This window comes from Bubalus kerabau, chromosome 2 (genome assembly GCF_029407905.1).
Source record: "Bubalus kerabau isolate K-KA32 ecotype Philippines breed swamp buffalo chromosome 2, PCC_UOA_SB_1v2, whole genome shotgun sequence".
Lineage (NCBI taxonomy): Eukaryota > Metazoa > Chordata > Mammalia > Artiodactyla > Bovidae > Bubalus > Bubalus kerabau.
The window spans coordinates 118,757,010-118,777,383 of NC_073625.1; the positions used below are offsets into that span (position 1 = coordinate 118,757,010).

The 20,374-nt window shown below is 54.0% G+C and overlaps 1 protein-coding gene and 1 long non-coding RNA gene across 11 annotated transcripts in view; one reads left to right on the forward strand and one right to left on the reverse strand.

Annotated features, from left to right (window-relative positions):
* The first annotated feature begins 2,351 nt into the window (after positions 1-2,351).
* The window catches only part of XXYLT1 (xyloside xylosyltransferase 1), a 179,093-nt gene continuing 161,070 nt past the window's right edge, over positions 2,352-20,374 (forward strand). The window contains exons 1-2 of one of the 10 annotated variants that reach the window (XM_055568632.1): positions 13,898-14,345; positions 15,005-15,106. In XM_055568632.1, the coding sequence (XP_055424607.1) occupies positions 14,214-14,345; positions 15,005-15,106 (234 nt within the window). In that variant the 5' untranslated portion in view covers positions 13,898-14,213. The other 9 variants (XM_055568633.1, XM_055568630.1, XM_055568640.1 and 6 more) reach the window with 9 other exon arrangements.
* LOC129643699 (uncharacterized) lies at positions 12,097-13,855 on the reverse strand. Its single transcript, XR_008710431.1, has 3 exons — positions 13,722-13,855; positions 12,604-12,744; positions 12,097-12,235 (listed from the first exon to the last, which is right to left on the reverse strand). It is a non-coding gene; the product is annotated as an uncharacterized LOC129643699 (long non-coding RNA).

Consider the following 20,374-nt stretch of genomic DNA (forward strand, 5'->3'; position numbering starts at 1 on the left):
TGTGGGCGAGTGGGCTCCTCATTGTGGCGGCTTCTCTTGTGGCAGAGCCCAAGCTGTAGGCACTTGGATTCAGTAGTTGTGGCTTGTGGGCTCTAGAGTGCTGGCTCAGTAGTGGCGCATAGGCTTACCTGTCACACGGCGTATGGGATCCTCCTGGACCAGGGATTGAAACCATGTCCCCTGCAGTGGCAGGCAGACTCTTAATCACTGGATCACCAGAGAATTCCCAACAGCATCTTTATTTTAGTTTCACTTTACTGATGAACATTTGATTTTAATATCTTGTCATCATAAACCTAGCTCTGTATTACCCTTGTGGCTAAATATTTGAGTACATTTTTCCTTATTCTGTTATGAAAATGATGGTTTACAATGGGTGGGTGTATTTCTGATGCTCATTCGGTGAGTCAAGCACCATCAGTTACTGGAGATATTATGGTTAAAGAAAGACACATTGCCTGCTCTCTTTAAGTCTTGCCTTCTTGCAGCAGAGAAAGATGGGACTGGGTAGTTCTTAGGTGGCCCTTATGGTATCCTTGAGGATGGTGCCTCATCTGGACACTTGCAAGGGCTGGTGTTTAGAGACCACTCTTTGAGGCAGGGACACCCAAGCCAAGGTCTGAAGCAGGAGAGGTTGACTGTGTGAAGATCCAGGGCACTGCTTTTCAAACTTTGGCTTGCAGAAGAATCACCATCAAGGCCCGGGCTCATTGAAGGTAATAGGGCCTGAGCCCTTGTGTTTTATCAAGCTCCCCAGTGCTGCTCACTTCAGTTCAGTCGCTCAGTCATGTCCGACTCTTTGCGACCCCATGAATCACAGCACGCCAGGCCTCCCTGTCTATCACCAACTCCTGGAGTTCACTCAGACTCACATCTATTGAGTCAGTGATGCCATCCAGCCATCTCATCCTCTGTCGTCCCCTTCTCCTCCTGCCCCCAATCCCTCCCATCATCAGAGTCTTTTCCAATGAGTCAACTCTTCGCATGAGGTGGCCAAAGTACTGGAGTTTCAGCTTTAGCATCTTTCCTTCCAAAGAAGTCCCAGGGCTGATCTCCTTCAGAATGGACTGGTTGGATCTCCTTGATGTCCAAGGGACTCGCAAGAGTCTTCTCCAACACCACAGTTCAAAAGCATCAATTCTTCAGCGCTCAGCTTTCTTCACAGTCCAACTCTCACATCCATACATGATCACTGAAAAAACCATAGCATTGACTAGTCGGACCTTTGTTGGCAAAGTAATGTCTCTGCTTTTGAATATGCTGTCTAGGTTGGTCATAACTTTTCTTCCAAGGAGTAAGAGTCTTTTAATTTCATGGCTGCAGTCACCATCTGCAGTGATTTTGGAGCCCCAAAAAAATAAAGTCTGACACTGTTTCCCCATCTATTTCCCATGAAGTGATGGGACCAGATGCCATGATCTTTGTTTTCTGAATGTTGAGCTTTAAGCCAACTTCTTCACTCTCCACTTTCACTTTCATCGAGAGGCTCTTTAGTTCTTCACTTTCTGCCATAAGGGTGGTGCCAGTGCTGCTAGTACCAATAAAAATTTGAGAACCACTGTTGTGTGGGTAGGAGAGAGAACTGAAAGTTCTCTTAGATTTTAGTATTGCCAGAGTGCCCTTCAGGGAAGTTGTGTCGGTATAGGCACCCTCATCTGCTGTGGAAGAGTGTCTGTTTCTCTGTCAAACCTGACACTGTGTGACCTGAGCAAGTGACCTCCGTTACGCCTCAGTTAAGAATTTGCAAAACTACCAGGTATACAGTAAGTCTCTTTTAAAGTGTTTGTCTGTTTAAAAAAAAAAACAAAAACCACAAGCTTCCTGGGGAGCTCTGAACCACCCAAAGTTTGTGGCAGGTGGCCCCCCTGGTGGCCACATCCTTTAGGTTGCCTCTGGTCGGCCTCAGAGATGCCAAGTGAGGTGAGCAAGGGATTCATACCTCGGGTGTCAATCCTACTTCACCGAGAATGGGAAAGGAGTTGCTAGTTTAAATTCTTCAGCCCTAGATAGTCTCCAAGGTGTGAAAGGAGTCAGGGAAAGGACGTAAAGCCTTTAAGAAATTAGGAGGGAAAAGATATAGAGAAAATTTTTTGTGCGTCCAGTTTAGTCTTTTTGCTTCCGAAGGCTTAGCTTCGGTTTCTAGAGCCTGGGGCTGTGCACTTAACGAGGGCCATTTTCCACAGACCGTACAGCCTGCTGGCTTGTGTGTCCAAGTCCTCACCGCCTCCTTCGAACACGCTGGAGGGACTCCCGCGGGCTCACCGCCCGACCCCACTGTAATCCTTCTGAGCTTAGGACCCAGTGGCTGCCAGGCAGCCTGGCCCCGCCTCTCCGCGTATCAGCGCCCGCAGATTGGCAGCTCGGCTCCGCCCCCGCCATGGCTTCCGCCTGCTGCCGGGGCTGCTAACTTGCTGCCGGGATACTGGTCTCTGCCGCAACTCTCCGGCTGGTCTGTCCGCGGGCGGGCGGCGCATGGGTCTCCTCCGAAGCGGGCCCCCGTGCGCTCGGGCCATGGCGCGTCTGGGCGCTGTGCGCTCCCACTACTGCGCGCTGCTGCTGGCCGCGGCGCTGGCCGTCTGTGCCTTCTACTACCTGGGCTCGGGCCGGGAGACCTTCTCCAGCGCCACCAAGAGGCTGAAGGAGGCTCGCGCCGGGGCCCCTGCTGCGCCCTCACCGCCGGTGCTGGAGCTGGCGCGGGGATCCTTGGCGCCGGCCCCGGGCGCTAAGGCCAAGAGCCTGGAGGGCGGCGGGGCCGGGCCGGTGGACTACCACCTGCTGATGATGTTCACCAAGGCCGAACACAATGCCGCGTTGCAGGCCAAGGCCCGCGTCGCCCTCCGCTCCCTGCTGCGCCTCGCTAAGTTCGAGGCGCACGAGGTGCTTAACCTGCACTTCGTAAGCGAGGAGGCCAGCCGCGAGGTGGCCAAGGCCCTGCTGCGGGAGCTGCTGCCGCCCGCCGCCGGCTTCAAATGCAAGGTGAGCGGGGCCCCAGCTAGAGGCTCCGGGTAGGTGACTCGGTCAGTGTGGGGCCCGGCCTGGATCCAGGGGTCAGGAGGGAGGTGTCTTAGTTGCGATGCCCATTGCCAGTGCCAGCAGAAGCCTAACCCCTTAACCCGTACCCTGCCTGAATTGTGCGTTCATAGCACGCTGCAGGCATGGTCCGGGGGGGAGTGTCTGGGAGCCTCTATTAGCTGACTTCCTTGATCCGAGCTTCCCTTTAATTGCGGCCCCCTGGAGAATCAGCATGCCCGCTCTTTCCTGACGTGGTTGATTTCAGCAGTCAGTGCCTTTAAGTCTGCCCCTCTTTTTATTCTTTTCAGTGTTTGACTTTTGAGGATGGAGCAGGTCACTTGAAGGTGCAGCGTCTGCTGGACAAGGTCTTAGGCCGCTTGAGTTGTTCAAATTACAGGGACATTTCTCATAGCTCTAAGGATTTCAGTTGAAACTGGTCCAGCCCAAACCCAGCCCATGTGAACCATTTCATCTCCTCAGTGTGCCTCCTCCTTCCCTTCTCTTCAGGGTCATGAACCCATTTAGAGAAGCAGTGGGTTCCTCCCAGCAAGAAAGTGCTCCAAGAGGTAAAAATGTAAGATCTGGAGAGGGCAGAGCAGAGCTAGTCGTCTTGTTCCAGGCTGGACCACCTGGCTCTTCTTGTGATAGATTGTATTCTTCAGTCAGCCAGCTCAGTCGCTCAGTCGTATCCGACTCTTTGCGACCCCGTGGACTGCAGCACACCAGGCCTCCCTGTCCATCACCAACTCCTGGAGCTTACTCAAACTCATGTCCATCTGGTCGGTGATGCCATCCAACCATCTCAAACCCCGTCATCCCCTTCTCCCGCCTTCAATCTTTCCCAGCATCAGGGTTTTTTTTCCAATGGGTCGGTTCTTTGCATCAGGTGGCCAAAGTATTGGAGTATTTCAGCTTCAGCATCAGTCCTTCCAATGAATATTCAGGACTGATTTCATTTAGGATTGACTGGTTGGATCTCCTTGCAGTCCAAGCTTAGTGTTAATGGCCTCAGTTAAATTACATGTCTCCTTTTGACCTAATAGTTGCCCAGAGGGGATCTAAGGTGTGATTTTGGGATACAAATAATGTGCACTAAATCACTCCAGTCATGTCTGGCTCTATGCGAACCAATGGACTGTAGCCCACCAGGCTCCTCTGTCCAACAGGATTCCCCAGGCAAGAATACTAGAGTGGGTTGCCATGTCCTCCTCCAAGTGATCTTCCCGACCCAGGGATTGAACCCGTGTCTCCTGTCTCTTGCGTTGGCAGGCGGGTTCTTAGTAGCTGATCTTAAAGGAGGGAGACTGGTGGTAGGGGGAGGGCGGTAAGATTAGCGTACCATGCGTTTGTGCTGGGGGAGTGACTAAGGGGAGCCAGTCCTGGCCTCCTGCAGGGTTCAGGGGCCCGTTGGTGTTTGTTTTTGGCTGCACCGCACAGCATGTGGGATCTGAATTCCCCGACCTGTGTCCCTTGGAGTGGAAGTTAACCACTGGACCTCCAGGGAACTCCCGTTTTTGTTGTTGTTTTCTACAGAATCAAGTCCTCATTTCTTGGCAGGGCTGTCTGTTGTGGGGCCGGGCTCCTCAGCCAACCTCCTTGTCCTTCCCCTACTAACTGTACTGAATGTGCCTTTACACAAGCTGTACTCTCTGCCCAGAGTGTCCTTCCTTTCTTCCTGGGCCCTTGACCACGGTTTATGTAGTTTTCACCTTCCCCGAGGAATGCCCCCAGAACTGGGGACAGTCTGTGCCCAGCCCTCCACAGCATTCTGTTCCAGCTTTCTGCCATAGCATCCAGTCTATGCCCTGCCCAGAAAAAACGAGCCCTTCAGGAACACCCACCAGTCATAGCGAGGCACCTGGTCTGGATTCCATGGTACAGGAGGCCAAGAATCCAGGTCCTGGGCCCACTGTCTGAGCTGGGGTTCTTTCAGCCTGGGGCCCATCCCGATTTCCGTAATTGCGGTGTTGGGAGGTAGGGCCTGGCAGCCTGTTCCAGGTGTTCCTTAGGACTCCATTGTTTGAGAAATCCTTTGCTAGTTCAAGGGAGAAAAGCAAGAGCCTTTGATCATAGGGCCAGTCTGGATAGAGCTGGGTGACTGCGGGTGACCCCACCTCCCTTTGCCTCTCAGGGCCGTCGGACTCGACCGGTGCTCCAGACACCACCTTGTAGACCAACATTGTCATTGTTTCACTTTCTGAGTCAGAGGTCACACCCTGGGCCTCTCTGCCCCGTTACTAGGACTCTGCTGTCCCCTTCCTGAGCTCCAGCCACAGTGTCCCGTCATATATCCAACTTTTTCCAGTCTACATGCCTCTGCTTCTTTTGTTCCACCACCAGGATACACTTTCTGTGTGCATTGCTAAGTCTCGCCCATCTTCAGATACCATTTCCTTACTGGAGCCATCCAAGGAGCCTCCATTCGAGAGGCACGTCTTTCTCATGTACCTGACTGGTGCGGTGGACTGCATGCCTTCTTATCTTCCTTGCCTATGCCTGGAACATAGTGGGCACTATAAATACAGGTCTAGGGCAGGTCCAGGCTCAGGGCTGGTTCCCTCCTTGGAGTTTGTGTTTCATGCTCCAACTCTTTCCCCTGCTGGCCCTGGTTCCGACGGCCAGAGCCATCACTCAAGACCCGAGGCAGCTGCAGATGACCTGAAGGAATTGATACCACCCCACCAAGGCAGGAGGAATGAGCGTCTGGGGGCTTCCGACTTGATGGCTGTGTTCAGATAAGGGTTTATCATTTTCAGCTAAATTGCTTTTATTCCTTTTATTTTTTGTGTGTGAATCTGTTTCCTGTGTGTGACCACAGTCATCTCTGTCCGGCCCTCAGGAGCCCGTCGTGTATGCTTAAGTCCCCTGAATGACTGAGCATCTGCTGTGTGTCGGACCCTAAAGTCACAACTGCAGGGAACACAGACGGGGCAGATACAGCCCCTGACACCAGGTACCCATGGTGCTTAGCATCACCCATGTACAGCCTGTCCCATTGCTGAACCTGCTGGATTGGGCACGAGATAGTCCCGAGGGAGGGGGACAGCACTGCGTTTAAACCGCAGGTGGCCAGTGACTATTTGGGTGACGTGGGTGACCCCTCTTTGCGTCTCAGGGCCTCCCAGGCCTCCTCTCAAATGAAGATTTAACCCCTACTGCCCTGGGAGAGGTGGGGATTAAGTGCCACCTCACGTGCTGCAGGCAGCCCTGTGCCGCTGTGGCCGTTGTTGTGTGTCCGGTCTCACAACACTCTTCTACTCTGCTGACTCCTGGGAACTCAGCCCTGGCGGGCCCTGCAGCCATTGCCTCCCTGCTTTCTGGGGTGGCCAGCCCCCTGCAGAGGCCCAGGGGGACTTTCCCGGTGCTGTGGGGACACCCTCAGGCATACAGCATGATTGCTTCTTGTGCTGGGCTATGCCTCAGATAGTGACCACTCAGAAAGGCCATTTCTGAACCCCTTTTCTGAAGCGGCTGCCATCCTATTAGCCTTCATTATCTTTCCCGTCACCTTGTTGGTTGCACACACTCATTTGTTCATTCATTCAACAGAGATTACTGAGCGCTTATCCTGCTGCAGGCTCTCTTCTAGGTGCTGGTGGCCAGCAGGAGCAGAGCCAGGCCCCTGCCCCATGGAGCTTACATCCCAGGGCTGTAGGGGTGTGGAGGAGCTTGGCCCAAACAAATGAACAGAAGTCCTCACAGAGTGAGTCAGATCATGATCATGTAGAGAAAAGTCAAGGTGGATAAGGACACAGGGAGTGTCTGTGTGTCGGGGTGGGGAGTTGTGGGCTGTTTTGTACAGGTGGGCAGGGAAGCCCTCACAGATACTGTTAACATCTGAGCAGGGGCTGAAGGAAGCGAGAGGAAGAGCTATTTGAACATCAAGAAACAAGTTTGAGAAAGTCACTACCCTGTTTCCTAGTTTGCATTCTGCCCCTCCCTCCTAGAGCATCATGTCCACAAGGGCAGGGCATTACTACCCTCTTGGTCTGCTGGGGTGGACAGCCACCCTGTAAATGCCACCCCTGTTTCTGGCCTGAGTTGGGAGTGACAGACAGACACAGGGACAGGTGCCTCCCAGATCTGGAACACAGGCCAGACAGACTCCTGGAGGGACGGACTGCTCTGGACAGCAGCTGGCCGCCCTGCAGGGAGGGGCAGACTCTTCAAGGCTAATCCCAGAGGAGAAGAGAACCAGACAGGCCTGCCTCTCACTGCAGTTTCTCCTCCTTCCCTGAGGGAAGCGGTAACATGTCAGGTGGGGAAAGGAGGGCTGGGGAGCTGCAGGAGGTGGGGAATGCTGGTCTACTGGGGCACAGATGGCGTGAAACAATGGATGGTGTTCTCTCTTCCTCCATCACTGTTACATTTTTAGCACAGTTCCTGGCACATTCTAGGCTCTCAGAAATATTTTATAATCGACTGATTGATAGCTGTATTAATTAAACCTGAGAAATCATAGAAGGGTTCTTGGTGTGCTGCCCCTGGTACATCAAACTTCAGCCATCTCAGAGCACGAGGCTGGGTTGCTCCATCTCCAGATGACAAGTTAGGAACAGGAAGGAGGCCTTGTGCGTTCTACACTTAAAAGTGACCACTAGATTCCAGGAGGAGCGTGCTGAGGACTTGGGGTAACGAGACAAAAGTTAAATCTCTTTGCACACCTTTTTTGAATTTGAAGTTTCTTTTATTGCAAAAGGAAAACTGTGAGTTGCTTTGAAAAGCCCCAGCTCATAGTTGAGGCTCTAAAGAAGCCTGAGGGTAAAAACCTCAATGCTGGCTTCTCAGTGAAGCTAATGACAAACAGGTGACATTGCAACGCAGATTCCCCCGCCTGTCATGGCAGCAGGCACGTTGACCAGAAGAAAACTTTTGACTAAGTTATGACCATCTGGGAAAGAAGTGATCAAAGAAGTGTATCCTGAAGTGAGATGCTCTTTGAAAAGACTAGATGACATTTTATACTCTAAAATTTAGAGAATTTGCCAAATACAATGGAACTCTTAAATTATAATACATTTATGATACAACTGTAGTAATGTACCAATGTATGTTTCTCATGGGAAACTTTAGTCATGGATCTGTAGCGAAGAACTTTGTATAGTATTATTGTATCATGCACAGTGTATCATGCTGGATAACTTCACAGATATGTTTTAAAGTTTTAAGGTAAAGTCCATCCATAACTAAGACCAGTGATTGTCGTGTATACCTGGTACCTGGGTGAGTTGGGCTTCCCTGGTGGCTCAGTGGTAAAGAACCTGCCTGAAATGCAGGAAACTCAGGTTTGATCCCTGGATCAGGGAGATCCCCTGGAGGAGAGCATGGCAATCCCCTCCAGTATTCCTTTCAGGAAAATCCCATGGACACAGGAGCCAGTGGGCTACAGTCCATGGGGTCACAGAGAGTAGGACACGACTAAAGCGGCTGAGCACAGCGTGCACTGGGTGATTTGCAAATACTGTGGGGGCTTCAACGCATGAATGAAATGTCCCAGCTTAGGGTAGTGGCCATTCTTCATGATCACTTGACTGTTTTCTGTTCCAATAGGTCATTTTTGAAAGAACAATGATTATATTTTCTTGCAATTCAAAAAGCTTGAGATATAATTCATGTCCCATGAAATTCACCCTTTAAAATACACAATTCAACAAAACTTGAAAAATTTGAGATCTCCCTTCCTATGACACTGTCACATCATTGACATGCAGTTCTATCATGATGTCATTAGAATCAGAAATACATCTTATTAGCAGCTTTGTAGATAGCTTAATATTAAAAAATATACAGTGGTTTTTAACACATTCACCAACTTGTTCAGTTATGATCACTAATTCCAGAGCATTTCATCACCCCAGAAAAGAAGCTGTACCATCAGCACTCATTCCCCCTTCGCCCTTTCCTCTCAGCCCTGGCACCCACAAACCTGCTTTCTATAAATTTGCTTGTTCTGAACATTTCATATAAATAGACCTTTACTTCTGACTTCTTTCACTTAGCGTGATGTTTTTAAGGTTCATGTTGTGTATGTGGCAGTACTTCATGCCTTTTTATTGTTGAATAATATTCTGTTGTATGGCTGTACCACATTTTTACTTATTCATTCATTAGTTGATGGACATTTGAGTTTCTGCTTTTTGGCTATTATGAATAAATTGCTGTGAATATTCATTTACAAATTTTTGTGTGGATATGTTTTCAGATCTCTTGGGTATATACCTGGCTGTGGAAGGGCTTGGTGATTGTGAGGAGCTGCCAGACTTTTCCAGTGTATTATTATTTTACATTCCCGTCAGCTGTGTATGAGGGTTCCAATTTCTCCACATACTCACCAGCACTTGTTGTCTGTCTTGATTATTGCCATCTTACTGGTTGTGAGGTAGCATCTCATTGTGGTTCTGATTTTCATTTCCCTAATGACTAAAGATGAGATGATCACACATTGATAAGGACAGCCAAATAAATATATTTGGGATTTTTCTTACATATTTAAGGGCTTCCCTGATAGCTCAGTTGGTAAAGAATCTGCCTGCAATGCGGGAGACCTGGGTTTGATCCCTGGGTTGGGAAGATCCCCTGGAGTAGGGAAAGGCTACTCACTCCAGTATTCTGGCCTAGAGAATTCCATGGACTCTATAGTCCATGGGGTTGCAAAGAGTTGGATATGACTGAGCAACTTTTGCTTTCGCTTTTGCTTACTTAGGCTGCTTCCCAGGTGGCTCAGATGGTAAAAGTGTCAGCCTGCAGTGTGGGAGACCCGGGTTTGATCCCTGGGTCGGGAAGATCCCCTGGAGAAGACAATGGCAACCCACTCCAGTACTCTTGCCTGGAAAATTCCATGGATGGAGGAGCCTGGTAGGCTATAGTCCATGGATTTGCAAAGAGTTGGACACGATGAGCAACTTCATTTCATTTCGCATACATATTTACCAGGATACATTTTACAAGAAATACTAGGTATCTTGACTCTTCCTGCACATCCTGAAAGATCTTATAACATTTCTGGAAACACTTTTTACTGAAGGACAAGGTTTGGAAATTTCTGATGTGTTTAGTAACTTTTGGGGCTTTCCTTTGGGATCAGCTGGGAAAGAATCCTCCCGCTTTGTGGGAGACCTCGGTTTGATCACTGGGTTGGGAAGATCCCCTGGAGACGGGAAAGGCTACCCACTCCAGTATTCTGGCCTGGAGAATTCCATGGGCTGTATAGAATTCCATGGGATTGTAAAGAGTTGGACACGACTGAGCAGCTTTCACTTTAGTAACGCTATACCTAAAATCAATGAGGTGGTAGTAGTATGAACACTTGATTAGGAGAATTGTAACAATATTTGTCCAGCACTTTAGAGCTTATGAAAGTGCTTGCACAAATGTTTCACCTGAGCATCACTGTGACTGGTGAAGGAGCCTCTAAGGCTGAGACATCGGTGGTTTGCTTGAGCTCCCACACTAAGAAGTGGGGCTGGACTGTGACATGTGCTTTGGGGAGTAGGAGGCAGGGCAAGACAGGGAGCCATTGAGGGGCACAATCTGTATCATCCCCCTGCCCAGATTCCCCAAATAAACATTCAGCCTGAAAAAAGACTGTGCTTGCTGCCATCATCGCTTTGCAGAGCCTTGCAGAATCACCAAGCACTGGAGCAGGCAGGAAACTCTGACCCTCTGGGTGCAGTGTCCTCCCAGTGAGCTGATAGATTAGCTGATAGATCCTGGGCAGCAGGGCAGTGACTTATTCAGTGTACACAGGGCTGGGTTAGAATCAGCCTGGGCCCTTCCATCTTCTATTTGAGTGTCAGTGTTTTCAGCGGCCTCTCTAAAGCCCAGAGCAGAGTGGACAGGATACAGGGTCGTTTTCACCATCCCCGTGGTCTCTTGCGGTGTTTCCAAGGATCCCTCAGGCTGGAAAGGGGAGTGGAGGCACCTCTCTGACCTTTGGCAGGCCAAACCTCTGCTGTTCCTTCGGGGCCAGCTTTACAGCTGTCCAGTGCCTGAGACCACCAGAGAGTTAGTTTTGGGTGAGCTGTAACATTGCTCCCAGGGAAACCACGTGGTGTGTCACCTGTTTGGGGGTGCACGCTGGGGCGGTTTCAGGACTAGCATCAGCTCGCCGGCCTCCCAGGCCAGGAGGAGGAGGAGCTGCAGGAAGGCAGCCCACACTGGACCGCCTCCGGTCTCCTTGCTGGTCACCTCATCCTCCCCGACAGCCAGTAGGGGGAGAGCTTGCCCTGCGGCTCCCGGGCAGAGTCACCTCTTCTGCCCATCGCGCCGCGTGCAGCGCCACGCACGGCCACTGGAGGGCACCGCCGCTCCGCGTTTGCTTGCCCGGAGCCCGGGCCCTTCTCTGCCTCTCCTTCCACTGAGGAAGCCTGGGGCGCAATCCTAGCTGTTTTTGTTCATTCTCCACGAGCGTCCCCCTTTCTCACTGCTCCTCCACAACGCCGCTCCGTGTTTTAGAAAGGAAGAACGAAATGAAAGGCAATCTGCCTGGCGGTTATGGGTAGTCATTTCCTTCCCGCGCCGGGTGTAAGCCTGTTTTGATCAGGCCCTTTGGAAAAAGCGGGCGAGAAACAAGCTGGGAAGGTTGGATTCTGGACGGGGAAGGCTGCAGCGCTTCCCTGCAGCATAGAAGGAAGAGTGTGGATGGGCGGTGCGGTGTGCTTCTGCGCCTCCCGAGCCCCCGTGCTCCTCCTTGGTCCGTGCCCTATGAGCACTGTTCCGGGGCAGCCTCTCAGCCTCCGAGGGCGCCTCCTTTGTCCAGTCTGGGGTGCCCATCACGCCTAGCATGGACCCTCTGGTGAAAGGAGGGGAACTGTGTCTCTTGGAGCAGCTTGAGGGTGGAGTCTCTCTCACCTTGGATAAGTTCACCAGAGCCCCAGGGTTTACATTGGGTCCATGCCCCCAGGTGTCCAGGCTCTTAGTGGGGACTTGGGCAAGGGGACCGCGTAGTAAAGAGGGTGCCTGTTGACCTGGGTGCTGGGCCTGACGGGACCCTTGTTGCCTAATTGCAGGGAGCCTCCGTGTCCTCAGCCGTCAGATGGGCTTGGATCCCCTCTTCATACCCTTCCTGGTCCAGGGCTCTTGCCTTGGCCTGGGGACCGCTCCCACTGGCCTGTGAGTTGCTTGGGGTCGGTCAGGATGGTCAGGCCTGGGCCGGAGAGGCAGCTCTGTGCTCTCCTTCCTGTTTCAGGTGCCTGTTCTGAGCAGCTGAGCCAGGCCCTGTAGGCTGGCACAAAGCCTGCTGTTAACTTAATGCCTTTTAAATTAAAGTCATTTGATTTATTTATTGGGATAATTATTGTCGAGCTGCTCCAATTAAGTGGTCCCCGTGCTGGTGGGTCAGTGTGTCCTAGAGGCTCTGGAGCCCTGTGCTGGTCCAGGGTGCACTTTACTCTCCTCGGGCCTCCTCTTCCTCTCCTGGCTGGAGCTTCCCACCCTTCCCTCCACTAGCCAGGTTTGTCCTGTGCCCGCCAGGGACAGGCCCTTGGGCAGGAGTGCATAGTTCAGGACTTGACACCTGGACTCAAATGCAGCCTGTGACATTTGGGGACAGTGTAACCCCTCTCAGCCTCCGACCTCCCCAGAGGGCCTTACCAGAGTGGTTATAAGGTGAATATGGGCACCACTGGGCCCTGGCACACGGCAGGTGGTTAGTTAGCGGTGGCTGCTGCTTGTGGTACCTGAGTCGGCATTGGGGGGAGGAGCCTTTTCTTATCAGTTTGGAAGGCTTGGCACCTGTTGGTTCAATTGGAGAGCAGTGATGTGAGTTTGGAAATCAGAGTTCTGTCCAGGTTTATTTCAAGGTGTCTCAGTCTGTTTAGGCTATTGTGACAAAATACTGATGGCTTATAAACAATTTCCTGTGAGTAATTTCTGACCACCACGTCCCCCTTCCGCACGTGCCCAGCACAGGTCTGGCTCGGGGCAGAGGCTCAGCAAATGCTAGCTTGCTTTGGCCTGTGTTCTGGAACAGGTGCTGCTGTTTCTTATCAGGATGGGGAAGCTGGTCTGTGTTTTGCCGTGCCTTCTTTGTGAAGGTTCCTGTCTAGAAGCTCCAATTCTAGAAGTTTCTAGAAGGTTCCAGCATTTTATTTAACTCTTAATGGTGTTTTCTCGATCTGATTGCACACAGCAATTGTTCATAATCTTTTTGGGAATTCAGCAAAGTATAAACCGTAAGTGATTTTGAAAAGCCAGGCTACAGGGGAGACCCGAATCCCCCAGAGCGTACTCATTTCCTTTTCCCACCCATCTCTTTGAGTAGGGTCTTGGGCCTCACCCTCTGGGGCCCACACCCCGTCAGCTGCTGTGAGGGGGCCCTGTTGTACCAGATTAGCACGGCAGTCCAGGACACGGGCTCCGTGAGACCTGCCCAGACAGTCAGACTCCTTGAGTCCTGGTTACTGTGGGATTGTGAATGGGCTTCACCGGCTCTGGCAGGTGGACGGTGGGTTAGTCATCGTTTGATAACTTGTACAGGATTCAGCAGAGTACATGCTTTGTTCTGCACAGCCCCGGCCACCCCTGTCTGGGGAACAGGAAGACATGGGGCAGGGGATACCAGGGTGTCTGGGGCTGGTTTTGTGAGGATGGAGGGGCTGTCTGTGGGTGTCAGAAAACTTGGGATGGCACTCATCGTAATGGGACCCTCCCAGTCTTGCAGAGGAGGGAAGCGAGGCAGCTGGGGCAGCAGAGTGGCTTGTATCCTGTACCTGGCCAGAGAGTCATGATCAGAAGGTGGGGCAGTGGGAGCCGCAGGGCCTGTGAGGCCCACCCCCTCGATGCTGGTGGCTGCCATGTAGCTGTGCTCACAGAGCTGCCTGGAGTCGCGGGAGCCCCTTTGAGCCTCTGGGACTTTGCTCAGGTGCTTCCTCTTCTGAACGCCCAGCCTGCCCTTTATCTGGTTAACTCCGTTCACCCTTCAAGATTAGGCTCAGCTGGGTGCCGATAACGTGGGGAGGCTGTTCCTGACCACCCCACCCTGCGTTGGCCCTTCTCTCCCGAATGGCGCTGTGCTGAAGTTGGCTTCTGGGCAATTACTCCCGGGGGCCGGGCTGTCTTCCTTCCTCCCAAGTCTGGGGACGTGGTGTAGCACAGGACCTGGTGTGGGGTCCGACCCAGCAAGAGCCTGCCAGGTGGGCACAGGTGGTCGGCCGAGTGCCCTGCTCCTAGCTATCCTGTGCGAGTGCTCCTGCAAGGAGGACATGGATGGGGACAGTGTGGGTCCCTGGCATCCAGAGAGGCCTCTTGATCTAGATGACGTCATCCTTGTACCTTTTAATGCTGGTCCTCCAGACAGGAAGGTGTCCGGTCTGAAGCCAGCCGGGAAGACCCAGGTGTGTGTTGGAGACATCTTCCTGGGTTTCAGAACTCTCCCCGTGTGTTACTATGCAGGGCTGCTGATGCTGGTCTGGAGGAGGTGGGAGGGATCGGTCTCTCTCTCCCCTTATGCAGGCAAGGGCAGGGGGCGGCAGTGGCTGCTTGGTCTGCCCAGAGCCCGCAGTGGGTGAGCCTGGAGCCTCTCTGGTAAGCCGCCCAGCCCCTGCCCATCGGCTCACTCTCTGAGTCCTACCCAGGGAGCCTGATCCTGGGTCCTGGGGCTCTCCCTGACCCCAGCTTCCTCTGGCAACGCTTCCAGTGTCCCTGAGCCTCAGTTTCTCATCTGTGAGATGGGCAGGCGCATACTAGCCCTGAGTGATATTCCACAGCTTCTTACTGGCATGTTGAAACTGGACACAGGAAGTTGTAAAACACGTGTCCTTTCCAGGCTTTTCCCAAGTGGGAGGATGGGAGACTGGGGGAGACTTGACACCGTTGTTCATCTCCTTCTGGGGTCACCCCCCAACAAGTCCTGCTCGCCGATTCTACTTTGCTCCTCTGGGAGATACTGGTTGATTTCCTGGCCACTGCCGCGAGCCAGGCTGCACCTCGAGCCAGGGCACGGGGTGTGGAAGCTCCCTCAGGGGTCTCCCAGCGCCAGTGTTGTTCTGCACAGGTGGCATCAGTTGAGTGGTGGGCCGCTGCTGGACTCCATCTTCATTCTCTTCCTCAGTCCTGGGAGGATGGAGGGCTTCTCCCCAAGGAAGAGGTTTCCCAGGTGAGGATCCCGAGCCCAAAGCAGGTTCAGAGCTTGGGCTCTGAGGCGTGGAGCTGGGGTGGGAGCCGACCTTTCTGGCTGGTGAGCTCTGGGTGCTAAGCCCTGTGATGTCAGTTCTGGGGCTTCATTCCAGGCCCTCCAAACGGGGTTGCTGTGGGAGAGCTGGTGTCCCCCCAGGAGGGTTCCCACGGTGCCCTCTGCTCGTGGGGGCCTCACACACGTGGCCTCTTCCCCTCGTCACCGGGTGCTGTGAGGAGAGCAGGTCCCCTCAACCTGCTCGCAGTGGGTCTCTTATTCCTCCTCCAAGTTCTGCCCTGAGAACCAGCCAGGGGGCCTCTGTTGAGGATGTGGCATGTGTTGTTTGGAGCCTCACTTCCCTCTTGTGGCAGCAGGTCCTAGAGGTCAGGGCTGGAGGCAGCTGGAAAGGCTGTGAAGTCCTGTCCCCTTCTGTTAACTTGTGAGGAAATGGGCCCAGAGACGCCGAGTGACGGCTCAAGGCCACACAGCGGTCAGCGGACGGGGTCTGGGACCCGCTTTCCCTCCCATGCTGACTCCCTGCCTGCTGTCCATTCTGTTTGTTCTGAAGCCAATTCCTGGGCCGCGCTGGTCTCTGTGTGTCCTTAGCTGAGACAGCCATCAGATCTCACCCACCTGTGACTGCCTGTGTTTTGTGTACACTGAATGGCCTCGCTGCCCGATCCACTGAGCAGCTGCTCCAGAGTCCAGCTGATGGGGCAGCCTCAGATGCAGGCCCCAGGGCCTTTGGAGAGGCTCCCACTGTCCTGTGGCCGGCCTATGCAGGGCCCCGAGGGAGGCTGAGCCTGTGTGAGAGTGTTTGAGGGGGGCTGAGTGTGTGTGTGTGTGTGTGTGTGTGTGTGTGTGGAGGGGGGCTGAGCCTGTGTGAGTGTGTATCTGTCACTGAGCGTGTGTAAGTGTGTGTGTGTGGAGGAGGGCTGAGCCTGTGTGAGTGTGTGTGTGTTGGGGGGGTGGGGCTGGTAGGATCCCATGGCTGTCCCCTGCCTGAGTCTGTGAGTGTGTGGAGGGCGGCTGAGTGTGTATGTATGTGTGTGGTGGGGTGAGGCTGAGCCTGTGTGAGTGTGTGTGTGGAGGGGGGTTGAATGTGTGAGTGTGTGTGTGGAGGGGGGCTGAGTGTGTGTGTGTGTGTGTTGGGGGTGGGGCTGACAGGATCCCACTGCTGTCTGCTGCCTGAGCCTGTGTGTGTGTGGTGAGGTGGGGCTGAGCCTGTGTGTGTGTGTGTGTGTGGAGGGGGGCTGAATGTGTGAGTGTGTGTGGAGGGGGGCTGAGCCTGTGTGTGAATGTGTGTGTGGAGGGGGCTGTGTGTGTGTGTGTGTGTGTGGTGGGGTGAGGCTGAGCCTGTGTGAGTGTGTGTGGAGGGGGGCTGAGTGTGTGTGTGTGTGTGTGTGTGTGTGTGTGTGTGTGTTGGGGGGGTGGGGCTGATAGGATCCCACTTCTGTCCCCTGCCTGAGTCTGTGAGTGTGTGGAGGGGGGCTGAGTGTGTGAATGTGTGTGTGGAGGGTGGCTGAGCCTGTGTGTGAGTGTGTGTGTGGAGGGGGGCTGTGTGTGTGTGTGATGGGGTGAGGCTGAGCCTGTGTGAGTGTGTGTGTGGAGGGGAACTGTGTGTGTGTGTGCGTTGGGGGTGCTGAGTGTGTGTGTGTGTTGGGGGGGTGGGGCTGATAGGATCTCACTACTGTTCCCTGCCTGAGTCTGTGTGTGAGTGTGTGGAGGAGGGCTGAGTGTGTATGTGTGTGTGTGTGTGTGGAGGGAGGCTGTGTGTGTGTGATGGGGTGAGGCTGAGCCTGTGTGAGTGTGTGTGGAGGGGGGCTGAGTGTGTGTGTGTGTGTGTGGGGCAGCTGAGTGTGTGTGTGTGGTGGGGTGAGGCTAAGCCTGTGTGAGTGTGTGTGGAGGGGGCTAAGTGTGTGTGTGTGTGTGTTGGGGCTGAGTGTGTGTGTGGAGGGGGGCTGAGTGTGTGTGTGTGTGTTGGGGGTGGGGCTGATAGGATCTCACTGCTGTTCCCTGCCTGAGTCTGTGTGTGTGAGTGTTTGGAGGGCAGCTGAGTGTGTGTGTGGGGGTGGGGTGAGGCTGAGCCTGTGTGTGAGTGTGTGTGTGGTGGGGTGAGGCTGAGCCTGTGTGAGTGTGTGTGGGGGCCTGAGCCTGTGTGTGTGTGTGTGTGTGTGTGGACAGGGGGCTGAGCCTGTGTGAGTGTGTATCTGTCACTGAGTGTGTGTAAGTGTGTGTGTGTGTAGGAGGGCTAAGCCTGTGTGAGTGTGTGTGTGTGTGTGTTGGGGGGGTGGGGCTGATAGGATCTCACTGCTGTCCCTTGCCTGAGTCTGTGTGTGTGAGTGTGTGGAGGGGGGCTGAGTGTGTGTGTGTGCGTGTGGTGGGGTGAGGCTGAGCCTATGTGAGTGTGTGTGGAGGGAGGCTGAGTGTGTGTGTGTGTGTGTGTGTGTGGTGGGGTGAGGCTGAGCCTGTGTGTGTGTGTGTGTTGGGGGGTGGGGCTGATAGGATCCTACTGCTGTCCCCCGCCTGAGTCTGTGTGTGTGTGTGTGTGTGTGTGGGGTGGGGTGAGGCTGAGCCTGTGTGAGTGTGTGTGTGTTGGGGGATGGGGCTGATGGGATCCCACTTCTGTCCCCTACCTGAGTCTGTGTGTGTGTGGTGGGTGAGGCTGAGCCTGTGTGTGTGTGTGTGTGTGTGTGTGTGTGTGTGTGTGTAGGGCAGCTGAGCCTGTGTGTGTGTGAGTGTGTGTGTGTTGGGGGATGGGGCTGATGGGATCCCACTTCTGTCCCCTACCTGAGTCTGTGTGTGAATGTGTGTGTGTGTGTGTGGTGGGTGAGGCTGAGCCTGTGTGTGTGTGTGTGTGTGGAGGGCAGCTGAGCCTGTGTGTGTGTGAGTGTGTGTGTGTTGGGGGATGGGGCTGATGGGATCCCACTGCTGTCCCCTTCCTGAGTCTGCATCCCATCAAGCCCAGTCCTGCTGTGTCACAGGGTCTCTGGGCACCAGGGAATGGGCTCCCTGCTGTGGGAGCTGACATCATGACACAGTAGGCACTCTGGTACCTCTCTGGTTACCATCCACCTGGCCCACCTGGAGAGTCCGCCCTCCGGAGCCCTGTTGCCTGAGCTGGTCTCGGTAGTGCCTCTGTCCTCCCCTGCTGCCTGCAGACTGGTGAGACTGCCAGGTGAGAGGCCCTGGCGGCGGGCTGTGCGTTGGTTCTCCCCACTCTGGGTGCAGCCTGGCACAGGGATGGGCAGGAGCTTCTTGGATGAGCGTGGCATGGGCTTCAGACAGGCCTGGGAGGGCCCCAGGCCCACCTGATCCCTCTGGGAGGCAGTGGGGAGTGGTCTGCCTTCTCCGAGCAACTTTTTCACCTACACAGGGGCACGGCACTGCACCCCGCCTCAACATGTTGTCATGGGCATGAAACGACATGACTTAATGTGTCTAGAGGACCCGTGTGTGACCAGTAGAGTAGACTAGGGGTCTGCGGTGGACCTGAGGCATGGGGGCCCCCTCCTCCATGAAGCCCATCCAGGTCTGCCTCCTGCCCCCCAGCGGCAGTATGCTGTCTGGGTCCGCCCCCTGGAAACCCCTTCATGGCCTGCCTCGCTGGACTGCACCTGCCCATCCTGTGTCCCAGGTCAGATCCTGGGTGGCCATGCCCCGGCCTGGGCTGTGCGGGCTGGCTGCCTGGATGCTCAGGTTTGTCTTACAAAAGGGCCAAGTTTGGCACAGAGGTGGCCTGGGCTGCACACTTTTATTACGTTCGGTGTAGGTACTGAGTGAGAGGGTGACTGAGCCATGGGACCCGCCGAGCTGCCTTATCCCCCTGTGACACCCACCTCTCTCAGAGTGGGGGAGGGACAAGCTTTCTGCTCACGAGAGCAGCTCGTGGGAAGGAGACCTTGCTCTGAAGGCACCCTGGAGGGAGGTGGATCTGTGCCCTATGGTTGGCAGAGCAAGCTGCTGGCGATTTTGGCTGCTGCTGATCTGTGTTAAGATGAGTGTAACTTGTGGCCAGTGTGGAGTGAGACTTTGGTCCTGGTCCCCAGGGATGGGCACTGCTGACACCTGAAACACGGCCGAAGTTTCAGATCCCTGATCGCCCACCTACTCGGGGTCTGGTTGTGCTGTAGGTCACTCAGCCAGGAGCAGGCAATGAATGGACAGGGCGTGGGTGCCCAGCTACTTGCTGCCAGCCTTGGGGGCACAGGTCACCTGCAGTCCACAGTGGACAGGGCTCCCTGTCCACAGACAAGCTCCTCAGCTTGTCTGAGAGTCTTACTTCCATGGGTTCCTGTCTAAAACCAGCCTGGTTAGTGACCCCCTTTGGCAGCAGGGGCTGGGGTGTTACACAGAGTGTGGTGAGCAGTGTTGGCAGAGGAAGTGAGGTGTTAGGGAGTCAGTTGTGTTTAGTTGTCCGTTCTTCTGTCTCCTTGAGCAGCTTTTGCTTTGGCCAGAAATGTGAGCAACTGAATTTAGTCATTGATATGGATCTCAGAGGGTCGCACAACTTTTGAGAGCAAATGTGGAATGAAAGCGTTCCTCTTTACTACGGGGAAAGCTCTGTCTCAAGTCCCTGGTCTAGGAGGTGAAATAGGATCTTGCTGTCTCACTGCCTGTTCTCAGGAGCTGTTGACATCCAGCCCTGTTCTGTGATGTGTTCAGCATCTGGAAGGGATTTCCAGATGTCTCTGGGGGATCTGTTAGAGGCTGGAAACATGGGAGTTTTCTTGCAGCCCCGTGAGAGTATTCAGCTCTGAGGAATCAAGAGTCCTGGGCCTTCGGGGGAGTGAGGTTGCTCCCACTTTTTTGTCATCACAAACATTGCTGCTGTGACCATTTGGGTGACCATCTGCAGACAGAGACGAGCTTGAGCTTCTCCAGTCTTCACACCTGGAAGGGTCTTCCCTGGTCCGGGGGTCTGTGCACCTTCCCGGATGCTGCTCAGTACTTCCCCGGCGCGGTGGTCCCCATGCCAGCTCTGAGTTCTGCCAAGGACCTGGTGTAGACTCCCCTTTGCTGGGTGGGTCTGGATGCCTTTGTTTTGGGAAGTGGAGACTGTGGGCAGCTTTGCGGGCAGACTCGCGTGTTCTCGGTGCCACTGCAAGCCTTCTGGTCGAGTGGAGACCTGACCTGCTCTTCCCCAGCATTTCCCGAGTCTCTTAGAGGAGGTACCTCCAGCTGCAAGTGCAGCGCCTCTGTCTCGGGGGCCTGGCTTCGGGACTGGCTGCCACGGGCCGTGTAACGGGG